Source organism: Trachinotus anak, unplaced genomic scaffold (genome assembly GCF_046630095.1).
Source record: "Trachinotus anak isolate AG129_WGS33_773 ecotype Australia unplaced genomic scaffold, CSIRO_AGI_Tana_v1 ptg000005l, whole genome shotgun sequence".
NCBI lineage: Eukaryota > Metazoa > Chordata > Actinopteri > Carangiformes > Carangidae > Trachinotus > Trachinotus anak.
In genome coordinates, this window is record NW_027273856.1 from 17,126,892 (window position 1) to 17,144,898 (window position 18,007).

Genomic DNA, 18,007 nt, shown 5'->3' on the forward strand with positions numbered 1-18,007 from the left:
ATAATGTGACTCCACAGTGTACTGTATCTCTAAACAGGCTTCACGTGACCTGTAATCTCTCTTGTGTTCAGGCATCGACTGGGACAACATCCGCACATGTGAGGCCCCCTACATCCCAGAGGTCAGCAGTCCTACAGACACCTCCAACTTTGATGTGGATGATGACTGTCTGAAGAACTCGGTAAGGGGGGGGGTGTCTCTACGGATCAACACACTAACGCACACACACCCCCGAAATGCCTCCAAATATATCAACAGCTTTATGATCACATGTATCAGATGTGATTTTCAGCCTCTTTAACTGATGAAAATCTACTTTCTCTTTTTCAGGAGACCATGCCCCCTCCCTCTCACACTGCCTTCTCTGGCCACCACCTGCCCTTTGTGGGCTTCACCTACACAAGTAAATGGTAGGTGCTACCAGGGGACACAGACCTATAAATAGATATATCGAATAAAGAGGGATGGCACCTTGTCATTATCTTGTTTCATATGTAATTAGTCATTTGGAACAGACAGATTTCTCAGACACGTCCACTCACTGCTCTTCTTATCGCTCCGTCTAAAGAAGCGTAGGAGTTGTAAATGAGCCTCCCTCCCTAATAAGGTGATGTTCATGACTTGCTGTAGATCTTCACACTGAAGCATTACCCGTGAGAAAGCAACCAGCTACTTTCTTATCTCTTCATGGTTCAGTGATAATGGCCTTTTCCACTCTTTTCTTTCTCTCCCCGCTCTCTGTCTCCCTCTGTCTCTCTCTATCTCACATCTTCCTTTATGTCGCTCCCGTTCTGTCTCCACCCTCCCTCCACCTCCTTCTTCCATGACTCAACATCCTCCCGTCTCTCAACTCCTCACTCTGTCGTCCACTTCTCTTTCCTGTTTCCCCTCCCCTGGTGTTTCTCTTTCCCTCCTTTAACTAAACACTTTCATATTGAATTTTCGGTCAATGTTCACCATCATTATTTCTCCACTCAATAAATGTTCCTGTTGTCTCTCATCATGAATCCTCCCGGCCATTTTTACCCACTTTCCTCACCCTCTTCATCGCCGATACTGGCATTGTTCTCATGCCACCAACACCTTTGTCTTCATTATCTTCCTCCGCTCTCCTCTCCTGTAGCACCATTTCTGACCGGGGTTGCCTGCGACAGCTGGCAGGGGAGCCGGGTAAGGCCGGTCAGGACCAGGTGGACCAGGATGTCAAGCGCAGCCTGGAGGACAGCCTGGCCACCGAGGCCTATGAGAGGAGGATCCGTCGCCTGGAGCAGGAGAAGCTGGAACTGAGCCGCAAACTGCAAGGTGAGGCTGAACACAAAGTCCGTCTGGCTGTTAGCATGTGTCACATATTAATACATTCATTGCTAGTTCTGCACACATACACAGGTATTTCCTTCTCACACCTGTGTTTGGGTTAAAAAGAAAAAAGCTTAACTGGTGCCTTTTACTCGACCTGCTGCAGAGTCCACTCAGACAGTGCAGGCACTGCAGCATCCAACAGGAGAGGGCCCCCTCAGCGCTAACAAGGAGGTGGAGATCAGGAGTCTGAAGAGTGAGATCGACATCCTCAAGAAGCAGATCGCTGGTCAGGAAATCTTTGTTCATATTTAGTTAGGCTCAGAAATATTCAGGACAGGAAGCTACTTTTACCTTCTATAAATCTGTCAGTGATGAAAATAAACCGGTCAAATTTTACAAACATTTTCATTTGAGCCTAACATTTCATACATATATGTTTGTGTGTCAGACTCAGGGCAGCTGGAGAAGCAGCTGGAGGATGTGACTTTGGCCCGCAGAGACCTGGAGGACTCATCTAAACACGTCAAAACTCTAGAGAAACAGATGAAGGGTCTTACGCAGGAGAGAGACGATCTGCACAAGGTAGAACCAGCATTTCATTTGTGTGTGTGCCTGTGTGTGGACTGGAGTTTTGTGAATATTCATTTAGATATTGTGTCCACCTGGCTCCCACTGGCATGGCTGTAGCAACAAATGTAGCTTTTTGGTCCTGAGGAACAACAGTGCCATTTGTCTTCAGAAAAATGTTAACACTTTCACTTTGTCAGTGAAGAAATGACAGGATTGTGTTTGAATGTCACTGCGGGAGTCTTATCTACATTGTCCCTGCTGTGGTCAGGACCTTGTGGAGGCCAACGAGAAGCTGAAGTCTCAGTCAAAAGAGCTGAAGGACGCTCACAGTCAGAGGAAACTGGCCATGCAGGAATTTTCAGAGCTCAATGAGAGACTCACAGACCTCAGGTAAAACCAGACGCAGTCACAGCTTCCTCTTGAGAGTTTTAATTCCACATTGACAACTGAAAATCATTTCCATGTTTAATATAATACATGGCTACAAATATGTTCCTTCAGAAATGCCTATGTTTGTTGCTCACCTGTAACATTTACACTCTGTTGTGACTAAACAGGTCGGCGAAGCAGCGCCTGGTTCGCCAGTTGCGCGATAAAGAGGAGGAGATGGAGAACCAGACTCAGAAGGTAGAAGCTCTCCGCCTTGAGGTGCGAAAGGCCGAGAGGGCCAAGAAAGAGGTAGAGTAGTCTCCCTGTGGTTGCTAGCACACTCTGTTCTGTCTCCACCCACTGGCTGTTGCACAATTCAAACTTGTGTTGCTGTCTGTGTATTGAACCTGCATCTCCTTCAGAAAGTGTCATAGATGTCCATGATAATTGAAACAGTAGAGTAGAAACAGTAATGCAGTAGCTTTATTCCAGTGTATAATGTTGTGTTTCTATACATTTGTTGTTATGTGTGATTTGAATGTTTAGCTCGTGCATGTTTTTGAGGATATTCCTCATGGTAGCTCATGGTGTGTTGAGATATGAGTATATATACTGGAGTATGTGTGTGTGTGTCCATCATCAGATGGAGGCGCAGGCAGAGGAGCAGGCAGGAGAGGCTCAGAAGGAGAGGAAGCTGAGAGAGAGGAATGAGCAGTACAGCCGACAGCTGGAGGAGGAGCTGGAGGGGCTGAAGGTAAGTTTGCGAACACACACAGCTAAACTTTGACCTGTCCCTCTACAGAGTCTCTGTGCACCCTCTACAGATATGACTCTGTGGTTCTCAGGGTGTGTTGTGTTGAGCACATAATTTACACGCTCTGCTCTGACTGGACAGTTGTTCCCTGATGTATCCGCTGCCAACAGACACCAACAATGTCAGCGATTTGTTGCACTGTGTCATTTATCTTTATTATGTCCCAGTAACATGTTAAAGATGTGTTGGAGAGAATAGAGAAGAATGCAAAAGTCAGCTTTTCCTCTGTTTGGTTTAAGTTAAAAATCATCTGGCAGATGCTCGTGCTGCATCATAAAATGCATAAACTTCAGCTGGGTGCTTTGAGTCTTTCTAATCTTCCTCATCTCTGTCACTCAGCCTCACCAAGCCTCCTTTTCTCTACATTTCCACCATCCAGCTGAAGCAGGCTGGACCGTCTGCTGCTCCGGCCTCGGCTGACCAGACCCAGGAGGTGGGACGCCTGCGGGGAGACTTGGAGAAGAAAACGGTCCTGTACGAGGAGGAGTTGGCTCGTAGGGAGGCACAGCACAGCGCCGAGCTGAAGGCCCTGCGCAAGGAGCTGAGGGATGCTGAGAGCCAGCACCTCGCCCTGCAGAAAGAAATCCTGATGCTTAAAGACAAGCTGGACAAGACTCGCCGTGAGAGGTATTCATCCGATTTTCTACTGTTTTGTAACCATCATTTCATCACCTGCTAATATCCTTTATCATAAACGTTTAAATCGTTACTGTATTATTTTTCTTCTTTTTCAGTGACGATTCCATGAGGTAATTACAGTTACGTTCAAAATAGCTTAATCCCCTGTCTGGTTTAAATGTGTAGTAACTGTGAAGTGCTGTTTCTTTTTTAAATAGTGACTCCAGCTATCCCCCAGAATTTAAAAGTTAGGTTATTTCTAACCAAACTAGAGTTGTCGTCTTATCCAGGTAACTTCAGGCCTTCTTAGAGGAGTTCCCAAGTATCTTCATCTTTGTTCATTTACCCATATTTCACATTAAATATAAATATCAAGAGTTTAATCCCAAAGATGATATTCATCATTTCAGAGAAGATGTTTGGTTCATCTTTATGAAATGCTGAATGATAGAGGTGTTGAAGTGGACAAGACTAGAATGAGAGTATTTGAAATATCAATAAATTCATTTCTGGTGGCAAAAGAATGAAAATGAAAAAAGCTTATCAACATGAAACCCTTATATGTTTTGTTTCAGAGCACACAGCAGTGTTCATAGTGAAGGACCTGTCTCTGTCTGCTGTTGTACACAGGACAGTTTTTACATTTTTATAAACTTCTAACAGTCAGTTAGAAATGTGCTAGAAAACCAAAAGGTGACCAAGCAAAGAGACACACTTCCTGTAGCTGTCTCTGCCCAGCCGGTGGGATTCAGTATGTAGGTTAATAATTTCGAAAAGTCGTCTTAGTCTCATGTTTACATCAGTTGGTCACATTCCTCCCAAGCAGTGGCTGTACAGACTACGAACTGATGTTTTACTCAGTTATCACCATCAGTTGAGGATATATTTCTGTGCCTTTTAAGTGTTAAGACTTGATCTGAGTGCACTATATTGAATTACTGAATAGTAAAATGAGGGAAAAACTGGCAAAAACAAAAAACATTCTGTCGAAATGTGCCAACTCAGATATTAAATACCGAGCAATGAGAAGAAGTGAACTTACTTTTCAGCTGCAGACCCCCTGGTAGGTACTGAGGGGCACCCGATCCCGCTCTGAGAACCGCTGCTTTAATCAAATTTTAATAAAATTTTGTTTTTAAGCAGAAAGCTTCAGAGCTTTGTTTTTGTAGCCGCTATCCTAACCTTCCTGTCTGGTGTTACTGACATGTTATTCTCACTACTTTCTAATTCAGTTTTAAACACAGCGCTGTATCAGATTCTAACTGCATTAATGTGTTTGGGCTGAGTTATGTGTACCTGGTCTTAGTACCAAGCCTTAGATTTAGGTTTTGTAAGAAATGTGTAGAGCCCGAGGCCCACACAAGAACAAAGGTGGGAGGATAGATTAGGCTTTCTAAGGGAGGCAGAACATTTGATTGTGTGTATGATATGTTTGTACTTATGCTATAAAACCACTGCACAAAGATGATATGATGTATTATTTTAATTTAGTGTGACTGTTCAAAGACCAGGGTTTCAGTTTAGGAGGCAGAAAAGGACAGGAAGTCTGTGAAAAAATCCTGTATTTGATGCAGTCAGTATTAAAATGACAACCCTAAATCAAGATTACAGTTAGAGAATAAATAAGTTTATAAAATGTCACAGGTTTAACAATCCATGTACATTTGTCTCCTCCAGCCAAAGTGAACGGGAAGAGTTTGAGACCGAGTACAAGCAGAAGTACGAGAGGGAAAGAGTCCTGCTTATTGATGAAAATAAGAAGCTGTCCAGTGAACTGGATAAGGTAAAATATCTGTTAGTGTTCACACATAATGAAACAAAAAAAAAAACGTACAAAGTCAGGTTTACCTTCCTCTTTCTCTCAATCTGTGTCCCTCTTTTTATGTGTTTTTCTTTCTTGCTTTCTCAGCTTTTCAGTGTAATATTTATCTCTCCAACATACACACATGCAGAAAAACACAATTCCCTAACTCCAGGTAACCCTCTCGGTCGACCCAAACTCTTTCATCACATTCCTCCCTCCACCCCCTCTCTCCCTCAGCAATGCCAAAGAAATCACTGTTCAATATCCCCCATAAAAACACCCTGTAGCCTCCTACACAGTCAGATGGAATGACTCTCTGGATTACGCTCTGTTGACTTTGGAAGTGGCGTTTGGAAGTTCAAAAAGGCTCCCAACTTAAACAATGTCTTAGAAGTGGAAGGCATTTTGACATATGGAATAAAATGGGTTGTTTTTAAAGTCTGCAACTGATGAAAAAGAAAATATCTTGGTGAAATGAAGAGAATCTGGATGTGGGTGCCACTGGAATGACAGAACATATCACTACAGTTATTTATCTTATTATTCTGTTGTTTCTTTTTCTGAAAAATTATATTTTTAAAAGATAAAGCACTCATAATGGATCCAATCTCTCTGGTTCTAGTTCCTGAATATGTTTAGAGTGCCTGAAAATATTATTGTTTGACTAGTCTTATTTTTTGAAGGAGGCACTAAATTTCTGCAGTGTTTGCTTAGCAGCAAAATCAAACCGCTCCATCGTGAGTTATAATGGCTTTTCAGTACGGGAGAGCGAGCGGGAAACTCTGAGAAGTTTAATTACCACTGTTGACAGCATCAAATTGGTGATGAATGTGGATGGAGAATTCAGAAAGACAAACTGTGTGAACAGTAGTTCAGCCAGACAGGAGAGATGTCTCCAGTGGGGACTTCACCAACTAACTCAATGTATTGAAATGAGCAGGACATTCAGGTGTTGGTCCAAATCATAAATTATCTGTTTTTTGTCTGTAGGTGTGTGCATATGATCATGATCACAACTGACATCCCCAAACTGCCATAAAAGGCTACACAGTCAGTTCACTGATGTGAATTTGTTGATTCACAAGAATGTCACTCAGTGAAAAGGGGAAGTTCACACTGGAGAGCTTCAGGTCATGCAGTTAAAAATAAACAGACACAACAAATTTAGCTCCGTCAGTCAGTGCTTGAGGTGACACAGAAAACACATACTACTGCAGTTGTCTGTGGTGTCATTGTAAAGCTGTGAAGGATATATAGAGAGAGTAATTTCACATGAAGTTAGAAGCCAAAAAACATCTTAAAGTAAAGTCCATGACTAAAGGTCAGGTGAGGTAGGATGTTTAAATGGAGGGTGTACATCTGGACAGTGAACTGCATAAAGACACTCAGCCAGCTGTTGAAGCTGAAAAAAACTGGACACTGTCATTGCAAAAAGAAAAATCCTGCTGGTAAACCTCTTCAGTAAGTTTAAGCCATGATGTACATAAAGCTGATACAGTGAAAAAATATTAATTTTACATTTAATTTGTTTTTAGTTTTGTATTTAAACCCCAAATTTATAATGTATTATAATTTAAGTCAAACATTCTTTTTCCTCCTGTGGGCAAGATTCTGTACATTTCATATGACAGGTCTGGACCACTCGAGAGAGAAAATGATAACTACAGGAAAACTGGTGAATGTGGCAGTTAAATCATTCATATGTGCCACTGCAGAACAAATCTGTTTGTAGGAGTAGTTTTTGCATGAGGCTCATTGTTTTGATTTCTTTATTGACGTCAAGTGTCTGACAGAGCCTTCTGGCCCAAAGCTACAGCTAGTCTAACAGCTGCATCCAGAATTTATATGTCATTTCCCTGCTATCTAATCTGGTCATTTCCACACCTGGGAAAACATCTATGGGGTTCCAGGTGCAAGTGTTATAATGGTTCCATCACACCTGAAACATGATCCACTGACTATTGAATCCCACTTTTCTCTGTAAGGCAGAATTGTCCTCAAGTAACAGTGAAAACCTTCTGAAGGCAAAAGGACCTGGTTTATTGGATCAGATGTTTCCACTGTCAATAAAATGTCAGCAGAGGTAAACTGGAGAGCGTCTCGTGATGGGATCACACCAGTTGCAACACCTGCTCCGACCCATGAGTAATCAGTCATTACGACATTATTACATGAGTACTTAGCGCTCATGAGTCAGACCACACCCATCCTCACACTTGGCCTTCACTTTGACCTGAGCTACACACCTGTAAAGGTTCATGAGTGTTTCATGTGACACTGGTGCTGTGACAAAGTCTGTCCACAGACAGAAAGTCCTCAACGCCTCCACTGTGGTTGTTCCTGCCATAGGAGGAGTCTCCAGGACCACATTTTGTCCTGGTGACACACACACAGACTCACAAAGTGAAAACATTACCAGCCCTGCTGTAAGAGCTGGTAGTCAAATGCACCTTCAGTTATTTAGCATATTTTGATGTTTCTGATGAGCTGTGGTGTCTGTGTGTTCTCCTAACAACCCTACACTGCTGTTACACTTAGATTTAGTCATATATGGAGGGATTTTATCACTGGAAAACCATTACACAATTCAACATTTGTCATTTGATGACTCTTATCCAGACAGTCAAAATACATACCAACACATAACCAACATTTATTTCTCCCCATATTTGTGTTTGTTTCAGTGTCTTGGAGCCTTTTACACAATGATGACACTGTTTCATGACCTTCACTGTCCTCACAGATCCTCCTCACACTTGTTGGCAAACCAGCTCTAGAACTGTAGAGCAATTACAAAACAATGTAAAATCGCTGTCTTAGCTTGCACATGACATCAGAGTATTGACAGTTTAAAAACATGAAAATTGTGCCCACAAAGCGAGGTATTCAAGCAAACAATAAGGCAGTGTGAGACATGTAATGATGTCACCATGGTTACATCTTCACACACCTCTCATAGCAAAGGAAACTTTTGGAGATTAATCACCCTGTCTCTGTATGTGTGTGTGTGTGTGTGTGTGTGTGTGTGTGTGTGTGTGTGTGTGTGTGTGTGTGTGTGTGTGTGTGTGTGTGTGTGTGTGTGTGTGTGTGTGTGTGTGTGTGTGTGTGTTCTCATACACCTCCTTGGCAGCGCTGTGGTCCAGTGTGGTTGAGGATCTGGGAGTTGAATCATAAAACCTGTCATAACATTCAACAATGGGCTGATGAACTTTACACATGCACATACTGAACCATGTTCAAGGTCGAGCACCTTAGCTTGTCACTTAACCTGTTAGAGTCATTATACAGTGGTACAGTTTTTAATGTAATGTTATGTGTATGTGTGTGTGTGTGGGTGTGGGTGTGGGGGTGTGTGCGTGCTTATTTCCTCAGCTGACAAGCATGTTTGAGAAGTTGAGCAGCTCCAACCGGCAGCTGGAGGATGAGATGAGGGAGCTGGCTGACAAAAAGGAGAGTGTAGCTCACTGGGAGGCACAAATCACAGAAATCATCCAATGGTGAGACACTGACACACACACACACACACACACACACACACACACACACACACACACACACACACACACACTGTAACTTTATCAAATGTTGTAAGTGCTTGCTGAGACGTGGACTGTCATGTCTTAATGATGCTATAGCACAAACTGGAAGCCAGCTGTGCACACAGACACACACACGTTCCTATGTTGTGTAGCAGTGTATCGGGTTCCTCTGCCCAGTGTAACTGCAGCATTGCTCACATACCTCTGAAGATCTTAGAGCTGCTTGACCCTTCCTTCCTCTCAGATCACTTCCCATTGCAGCTGACACCTCGCCAGCTGCTCGGCCTCCCTCTGTTGGACCAGCCTGCAGTCTTTACATAGCACACATACCACACACACACACACATATACACACACACACACACACACACACACACACACACACACACACACACACACCCAGCTAACATGTACATACAAATGTAGTCTGGAATGTACTTTTAGAAGAACTCAGTGATCGATGTTGCCCTCTGGTGGAGATGTTGTGCTACTACTCTAGATAAACCAGGAAGTATGATGCTGTAGCGTCAAATATTAAATGTACTCCTCTTATCATGACTGTTGTTTATCTGAAGTTTGAATATCAAACTGCACAAGTGTAAAGTGTGTGTGCAGGCGAAAGTCAGTATATGTTTGCATTAGCATTTGCCTGAGTTTATACTTTGAGCACTGGTCGTGTTTATTCAGCTCAAGTGTTGGGGATTAGTGAGCTGCCCAGAGCTCCCTGAAGACTGAGCATGTGTCTATGTCTGCTGTCTGTTTGTGTGTCTGTGTTTGTGCACTTAATGACGTGGAAGTGATGATGAGTGTGTTTTAGGGTCACGACACCCAAAGAGCATACAGTAATGTCAGGTTTTCTTAAAGGCAGTGTTTACATAATGTGTGTGTTTGTTTTTCATGTGTCCTCCTGAAGGATGTTTGTAGAAAGGCTCTCAAGGCAAAGAAAAACTCGTGGTGTAACTGTTTACGTGCTATGAGTGTGTGTTTTACTGAAATTACCTTAATATACTCTCTAAACAGTTACTTGGTTCTGTTATTAGGCCTTTAATATTATGAATATGGGGGAAATGTGGTATTTGGAGCGTCCCTATGTGCGTAGTCATGCAACTATTTGTGTGTGTTTGCTGCAGGGTGAGCGATGAGAAGGATGCTCGGGGCTACCTGCAGGCTCTGGCCACTAAGATGACAGAAGAGCTGGAGGGACTGAGAAACACCAGCCTGGGAGCCAGAGCCACGGTGAGATTCAAACACTGTTTTCAGCTGAGACAGATAAAAAACCTTGTGATTGTTTCTTAACTGATTAATAAAAAAGCTGTGTATGAATTGAATTTTTAAAGGATAATTGAATTTATGTTTAGTGAGATGAAGCTGTGTTTGTGAGTGTGTTACGTGTTGGGTTTATATTATGTTGACAAAAAAAGTCTAAAGTACAGTAACAGTAGTGACAGATCAGCTCTATCACAAGTAGCCTGATAGTTCCTTTGGACTCTTTCACTATTTCTCATTTGCTTACTTCACTTCCTCTCTGTTTCAGGACATGCCGTGGAAGATGCGTCGCTTCGCCAAGCTGGACATGTCGGCCCGTCTGGAGCTGCAGTCGGCCCTGGACGCTGAGATCAGGGCCAAGCAGGGCATCCAGGACGAGCTGAACAAGGTCAAGGCCAACAACATCTCCACAGAATGGTATGGATACCTTCCAGCAGTAGCTGAAGACTTCATTTTTCTCTCTCAGTTTAAAACCGTTACAGTTTATATGCATGTTTTCAGTGATTTTACACAAAAATGTGTCCAAACCTCTGGTTAATATTTGATGATTCATTTTTGTCTCTGATCCAAAAGCAAACTGCAGGAGGTGGAGACTAAAAACCAGGAACTCCTGGCTGAGATCGACCGACTGAAAAAGGAGACAGAGGAGCTTCGGCTACGGAGGGGTAAGTATTTCATATGATCTCTCCGTTTTCTTGTCAGTCACAAGAAAGACACTGCAGCTGTTGTTTTGAGCAACACAAGCGTTGACATACATATTTCTATTCTCAGAAAGTACTAATGGCAAATTCATGCATTCAAAGACACTTTTGACTGTACACTCTGAGACTTTTTGTGGGAGATTATCGCAGTAAAAGAGGGTTAGACCACAACCAGGGACCCAAATGAGAAGGTTTTGCATCAGCAGCCATACTTGAGAAATAAAACCATGTGCTATGTACGTGAAAATGTATTGTTACCTCAGTCATATGAGCAACAGTCCTGTGACTCATTTTGTTTAAGTCACCCTTTGATGTTTTAATTTCATGTACTTAACCGCGGTTGTGTTGCTTGTTCTGTGTCTTTAGGTGTCAAGCACCAGGATTCCCAGAATTCCTTCTTGGCTTTTCTCAACGCCCCCACCTCAGCGCTCGACCAGTTTGATGTAAGTATTCAAGAGAAGAATCTGTACAGAGACTGAGTGAATTATATAGTTGATGCGAGTGACTGTACATGTGTCTGGGATGAATCGATGATCATGAACCTCATTAAGCTGCAGTCCACATGTTGTGTTATCTGTGTTTCTCTTAATGCTTTTATCGTTTTTTGTTCACATGAATTTTCTCAGATCTTTATTTTTTTGATCTTATTGGTTGTTTCCTTGCTTCACTCTCTGCTACATCAGGACTCTTATTCCTCATCCTCATCCTCTTTAATTGAGTTTTGGGAAGACGTAAGTTTATCTCGGTCAGGTGGAGGTCGATGTGTGTGTACATACCTGTAACAGTAGCTGTACGCTGTAGAGCTGTGGGCATATTTACTAAATGCAAAAAACAGTGTAGGTCTGTGTGTGTGTGTGTACATACATACTGTAGATGTGAGTATGTGTGTCTGTGAGTGTGTGCCTGTGCATCAGTGTAACTATGAGGAAGAGCGGATCCACTGCCAAAAATGTCATTTTAACAATCGTATTTTTCTTAAAACAATAAACTGAAAGAAATTATTACTTTTTTCTTTACAGTGTAGTGTTTAAAGCATTTTAATAAAAAAGTGATTTTTTTTTTTGCTTTAAGAAAAATAAGGTGCTTTAATAATTTGAGATAATAAATAAATAAATAAATACTAACCCTTGTTAAGATGGACATGTTTTGCAGGTGTGGCTCGTCCTTGTTAGCTAGTGGAATGGCTCTACTTCAGCTTCCTAATGTTAGGACCACAAAGGACATCTACTGTTACTCTTTTTTTCAGCCAGAAAGAGAACCTGAGTCGTCACTGTGCTCCGTACACACTTTCCCAAACTGCTTCCCTCCCCATGACTGTGTATTTTTTCCATCAGCGTCCATCCTCCCTCCTCAGCCTCTGTCCTCAGTTAAACCCTGGTGAACAAACAGTAGTCTAATGCAGTGATTCCCAACCAGGAAGGGGGGGGGCTCAGCTAATCACCTCATCTGAACTTATCTAAGAAATTGTAATTTAATTAAAGAAAGACATCCACATATTTGTGCTGTGATCTCAGTAAATGTACCTCAACGTTGAAATAGTCAGATAATAGTAATAAATATACAGTTTTTAAATATTTATCTAAAAATAATAAATAAACAGTTGATACATTTGGCTAAAGTAAAGTGTAAACAGATGAAAGAGGATCAGTGACTGCATTTGCTTATATTAAGAATATTGGAACAAGATCCATGTTCATGTCAGATAAGATCCAGTTGATCACCTGTTCATAAGAACAGATTTAATTGGTGCTGATGCAGAGGTGCCTGAGCTTGTCTGCAGAGGTAAAGCCCCATCACACAGGAAAGGTTGGGAACCACTGGTCACATGTAAAACAGGCCTATATGACAGTGTTCATGTTTCTCTCTGAGTCTGTTTAAATGTGTTTTCAGTCTTTCTGACATTCACTCATCTTCTGTGTCTCTGCCACTCTCTGCCTCTCCTCCTGCCACTGAAGCGCTCGCCATCCGTTGGCCCAGCTAGCAAAGGCAGACGTGTAAGCACCATCACTGCGCTCTGTGATTGCTGTCATTGAGCCTTCTCTAAATGTGCTGTCTCAATGTTTAATTTGTGGGTGTGTTTTACTGTGTGTGTTTCCTGTGGCTGTGTGGTTGCATGGCAGGGGTTTTGAAAAATTGCTTTTATATAATTTTTTTTAAAATATATATACATTTGTGTTGTTAAAGATTTAATGTGTTGGATTTGTCATATTTTAAATACATGGGGTGTTGCTATGTGTCTGCACTGGTGCCTGTGTGTTATTCTTCAGTGTAGCTTTGTGAATGGCCATGCATGGTGTATTGTGTCTTGCGGTGTCTTAAATTAGCATGGTCAGTGGGCTGTGATGTGTTATGATACATGTGGTGCAGTAGAGTTGTGGTCAGTCTGCAGCTCTGACCACAATATTTCTTTATTCTGTTTTCATTATGGAGCTCGTCCTTCTCTTTCAGTGTGGATGCTCCGTATTGTTCTCTGGTTTGTGTTGTTTAAATAACACTCTTCTTCTTCTTTCTCTCTCTTTGTCCCTTTTCTTCATCACCATCTTGTTCCTCTCTATTTCTTATCCACCTTTCCTCCCACCGTCCTCATCTCTTCTGTCTCCCTCTTTTTGTCCTTTTCTCACATCCCTGTGTCCTCTCATTCTCCGCCCTGCCTCTCCATCCTCAGGTGGACTCCATGGATAACTTCACCCCCTCCAACACTCCATCCCGGGAAGATGATCCTAAGTCCCACCTCAAGTCCCGCTCACGTTCACCCTCCATGGCTAGTGATATGGAGCCTATAGAGGTCAGGAAACCACTAAGTCTGGGCGAGAAACTCCTGTGTTTTTGTAAAGAAGCTGCAGATCTACTGGTGTGATCTTCTGAATACAACAGGACTATTGAATGATAACCACTGCAGCCATAATGAGATGTTAGTAGAGTCTGGTTGGTGGCTGTTTGTTATTTCCCCACACTCTTGTCCCCAGTCAGAGAGCATGACTGAGATTATTTTGATTTCAAACATCAACATCAGAGGAATGCTGAAGATTTCCAGACTAACTTCTCTCTAAACACGACATCTGTGTGTCTGGCATGTGGAGGATTAAAAACAATGGGTCTAAATGTTCGCTATACGAATTCAATTGACAATCTGAATGAGGGGTCAGCTGAAACTGTTACTCAGAGTGACTCACAATACTGACACTGTTTAACAGGTCAGCCCACGTGAATTGCAAGTAACTCAGTTAAGGAGAAATGCAAGGAGCAGCAGTATAATGAGAAGAAGGAGAACACTGAGGCCAACAGTGGACTCTGATTCTGCTGCTGTAAATAAATACCACAGTCCTGTTTGCAACCTCCATCTGTTTTTTTAATGATTTGGATATGACTCGCAAGTTTCTGCTATGAAAAAGTAACAATGGAGTCATTCTAACACAGGTCATATGTCTGTGGAATTAAATCACATTGGTTTGTAGCTGTAAATCAACCTTCGTGAGCCAGTAAAATAAATCTGCATAGACTCACGAGAAAATCAAGTTTGTGCATGTGTAGAAAAGATTTGTGAAATAAAAAAGAGACGTAATGAATAAAATCCGCGAACAAATGATTTCAAAGGTGAGGCTACACGAACACATTGTGAAAGGAGAAGTGCTTTTGTGGACATCTGTGAACAGATACAAAGCAGAAAACTGCGTCAGTGCTCAAACTTGCCACCCTGTGAGACACTGAAGTTAGCTGATTGGATGACAATGACGATCCAAACAGAGGGCAGGTGTCCGTTGGCTGAAATGTAAAGTAGATTTTCAAGATGGACGACGGTGCAGGCTCCTCCATGACCCAGACAGGTTTGCATACGTACACAGCACATTAAATGTTTACCATTAATTTCTACAGCATCATCAAATATAATTAAACCCACCTGGGTCGAGGAAGAAACCACGGCGTCGTCCATATTGAAATTGTGTGGGAACTTTGAGCAAATGCAAATCTTTTCTACACATGTACAAACTTGAATTTCTCCTGCAGATTTGTTTTCCAGGTTTACAAAGGCTGATGTACAACTGCAAACATGGGAATTGTTTTTGGAAATCACTTCACTAGCTCAAAGTCTTTCTCACCCTTATGTGATCTCATCCTGGTGACACTATAATCTTGAACGAACCTGTGGGAGAATGTGGAGAACTTTTACCAGCCAACCTCTGTACACTCAGACAATGAAACAGAAACACTGTGCTCATGAAATCTTAGCCATTATCTCACAGAGTTTCTTGTCTTAGCTTGTTTCTCTTGGGAAGCGTCGGTGTGTGTGGCTGTTAACCAAGTTGTCTGTGTCTGATTTATTGGTGAAAAACTGAACCAGGCTGCAGTGATAAACCTCCCTGCTTCATGTGTCTGTTTGTTCTCTCCTGCAGTTGATAGACCATCCCCCTCGTACAGTGCAGACCCCCACCATGCGGTCAGGAGGGTGCGGCAGTATCGGACGCTCCTCACCTAAGGTTGGACATTTTTCTGTAGAGTCACATGTCATTGGCCCCGTTCAGACCTGGTATTAACATGTGTCTTCAGTGATCCGATCACTGGTCAGCTTTCAGTACGTGTGTTCACACCTGGCTTCAAAATGTGTCTCCTCATGTGTCTCGAGTGACCACCTGTGATCAGATCCCCGCTTTATATGCAAATAAACATGGTACACCTGTACTTAGAGCTGCACACTTGTGAGGGGATCAGTCAGGACAGATGTTCTCACCAGGTCTGAACTGGGCCGAAGTTTTGCCACCGTTAGACCTCCTATTCCGTTCCACTGATTATGTGTCTTTTTCTTATTCATGCACTTTGCAGCCCAAAGCACATCAGTTTGTGGTGAACACATTCAACACGCCCACTAAGTGTAACCAGTGTACTTCCCTCATGGTGGGGCTCATACGTCAAGGCTGTACCTGTGAAGGTGAGAACAGAGAGAAAGGATGGAGGAGGACAGTGACAGTAAACAGAGTGGATGGGGTCTAAACTGGTGTAAATCTCTACATCAAAACCTGCATCATTTTTTCTTTAACTTGAATGATACTAGTTCATCAGTTCTTAAACAAATATGCATGAAACTAATAAACTAAGTTTGTCTTTTCATTGTTTTTAAAATCTGATACTTCACCAGTCAAACCTCATTTTTCTCCCTCTGTCTTGTCACCCAGTGTGTAACTTCTCCTGCCACGTAACATGTGCGGACAAAGCTCCAGCTGTGTGTCCTGTGCCCCGGGACCAGACCAAGGGCCCGCTGGGTATCGACCCTCAGAGGGGCATCGGCACTGCATATGAAGGGCCCGTCAGGGTGAGTGAGACTCTTAGTTATCATCATCAACAGCTGAAACAGTGAGGAATCAGCTGTAGAGTGCAGATGTTTAGAAACAATTTACTTCATCTGAAACCAAATAAACCTCGACATTCACTCTTCCTGCTGTTCCTTCATTCACACAAAGGTGATCATGGAATATAATCTTTTTAGTGGACACTTTGATTTGAAGATAGGACAATTCAAAAGTTTGATCAGCTTTGATCAGCTTGTTCATAATCAAACATAAAAAATATATATTTAAATTACTGAAACTTGTATCTTTGCTATTAATATTTCTCTTTGTTATTTATTTTATTTTATTTTTTGTACTTGGGTCTCACAAATGAGATCTTGATCTCAATGTGACTTTCTGATTAAATAAATTATAAATAAAAATGTTTAAAAAGTTTCCTACAGTTGAGTAGAGTAAAGCTTCTTTCACTCAGGTTCAAATGTCCCAAAAATCAATAAAACCTGTTTAGGTTTGTATAGTTGTGAAGTGCCATCTTTAGATCTAAAACACTATGAAAGTATTTTAACCTGAGGTTTTGGTGATGATCCATGTGTAACACTAAACTGTGTGTTGGTTCAAGGTGCCCAAACCGACCGGGGTGAAGAAGGGCTGGCAGAGGGCGATGGCTGTGGTGTGTGACTTCAAACTCTTCCTCTACGAAGTGGGAGAAGGAAAATCAACACTGCCAAGTGCAGTGGTCAGCCAAGTCATAGATATGAGGTAAAAGAATCACCACCAGTTCCTCATAGGGCCTAGAAATACAAGAGCTAAAGCAACTAGTCAATTGACAGAAATGTAATTAATCTGTAAAGTTTTTCTTTCGTGCAAAAATGTGCTGGTTCCAGCTTTTCACATGAAAAATGTAAACAGAAAATGTTTGGGTTGTGACTGTTCATCAGACAAAACAAGACCTTCATTGACAGTGATGGACCATGTTCTGACATTATATACATGAAAGGATCAATCAATTAATTGAGAAAACAATCTGTTAATGAATCAATATAAGATAATTGTTAGTTTCAGCCTAATAAACACAGTTATGATATAGTAGTAGAGGGTGCTAACGTACTCTAAATAACCTTCCCTCTCTCACTGTGATCCAGGGACGAAGAGTTTTCAGTCAGTTCTGTCCTGGCCTCTGATGTCATCCACGCCAGCCGCAAGGACATCCCCTGTATATTCAGAGTGAGTTCTGTGTAATGTTTTTTAATGGTTGAATCCTGTATATATAACTAACAGTTCCAGACATATCACTCATACTGATAATTCCCTTAAAGTGCAACCAACAGCTCAGAGAAATGACCAACAAACGTTTGTGTTTTCCTCTTTTGTCCATGCAACATATCAGTCATAGAGATTCTGATTGGATGGATGGCAGCTGTGGAGAGATGCATTAATAACTAAAAGCAACAGAAATATTCTCAAACATCTGATGTTATCTCCTCTCCGCAGGTGACAGCGTCCCAGCTTTCCCCCTCCAGCAGCCACAAGCCCTCCATCCTAATCTTGGCCGACAGCGACCAGGAGAGGAACAAATGGGTGGGCCTCCTTAACGAGCTCCACCGCATCCTCAAGAAGAACAAGCTGAAGGAGCGCTTCGTCTACATCCCCAAGGAGGCCTACGACAGCACCCTGCCGCTCATCAAGACAACACAGTCTGCTGCTATCATAGGTGGGCGTCCAGCACTCACACTGCACTTCAGAAA

The 18,007-nt window shown here is 42.2% G+C and overlaps 1 protein-coding gene across 7 annotated transcripts in view; it reads left to right on the forward strand.

Annotated features, from left to right (window-relative positions):
* cdc42bpab (CDC42 binding protein kinase alpha (DMPK-like) b) overlaps positions 1-18,007 on the forward strand; it is an 80,091-nt gene that overhangs the window by 51,183 nt on the left and 10,901 nt on the right. For 3 of the 7 annotated variants that reach the window (XM_071478624.1, XM_071478623.1, XM_071478626.1), the window contains exons 9-32: positions 72-181; positions 331-410; positions 1,124-1,302; positions 1,463-1,585; positions 1,748-1,881; positions 2,138-2,259; positions 2,427-2,547; positions 2,882-2,992; positions 3,432-3,679; positions 5,348-5,453; positions 8,847-8,971; positions 10,144-10,249; positions 10,548-10,696; positions 10,853-10,944; positions 11,347-11,423; positions 11,664-11,711; positions 12,936-12,974; positions 13,646-13,765; positions 15,372-15,455; positions 15,799-15,904; positions 16,149-16,285; positions 16,882-17,021; positions 17,405-17,486; positions 17,754-17,973. In XM_071478624.1, coding sequence (XP_071334725.1) covers positions 72-181; positions 331-410; positions 1,124-1,302; positions 1,463-1,585; positions 1,748-1,881; positions 2,138-2,259; positions 2,427-2,547; positions 2,882-2,992; positions 3,432-3,679; positions 5,348-5,453; positions 8,847-8,971; positions 10,144-10,249; positions 10,548-10,696; positions 10,853-10,944; positions 11,347-11,423; positions 11,664-11,711; positions 12,936-12,974; positions 13,646-13,765; positions 15,372-15,455; positions 15,799-15,904; positions 16,149-16,285; positions 16,882-17,021; positions 17,405-17,486; positions 17,754-17,973 — 2,859 coding nt within the window. The remainder of the gene's footprint in view (positions 1-71; positions 182-330; positions 411-1,123; positions 1,303-1,462; positions 1,586-1,747; positions 1,882-2,137; positions 2,260-2,426; positions 2,548-2,881; positions 2,993-3,431; positions 3,680-5,347; positions 5,454-8,846; positions 8,972-10,143; positions 10,250-10,547; positions 10,697-10,852; positions 10,945-11,346; positions 11,424-11,663; positions 11,712-12,935; positions 12,975-13,645; positions 13,766-15,371; positions 15,456-15,798; positions 15,905-16,148; positions 16,286-16,881; positions 17,022-17,404; positions 17,487-17,753; positions 17,974-18,007) is intronic. The other 4 variants (XM_071478625.1, XM_071478628.1, XM_071478627.1 and 1 more) reach the window with 2 other exon arrangements.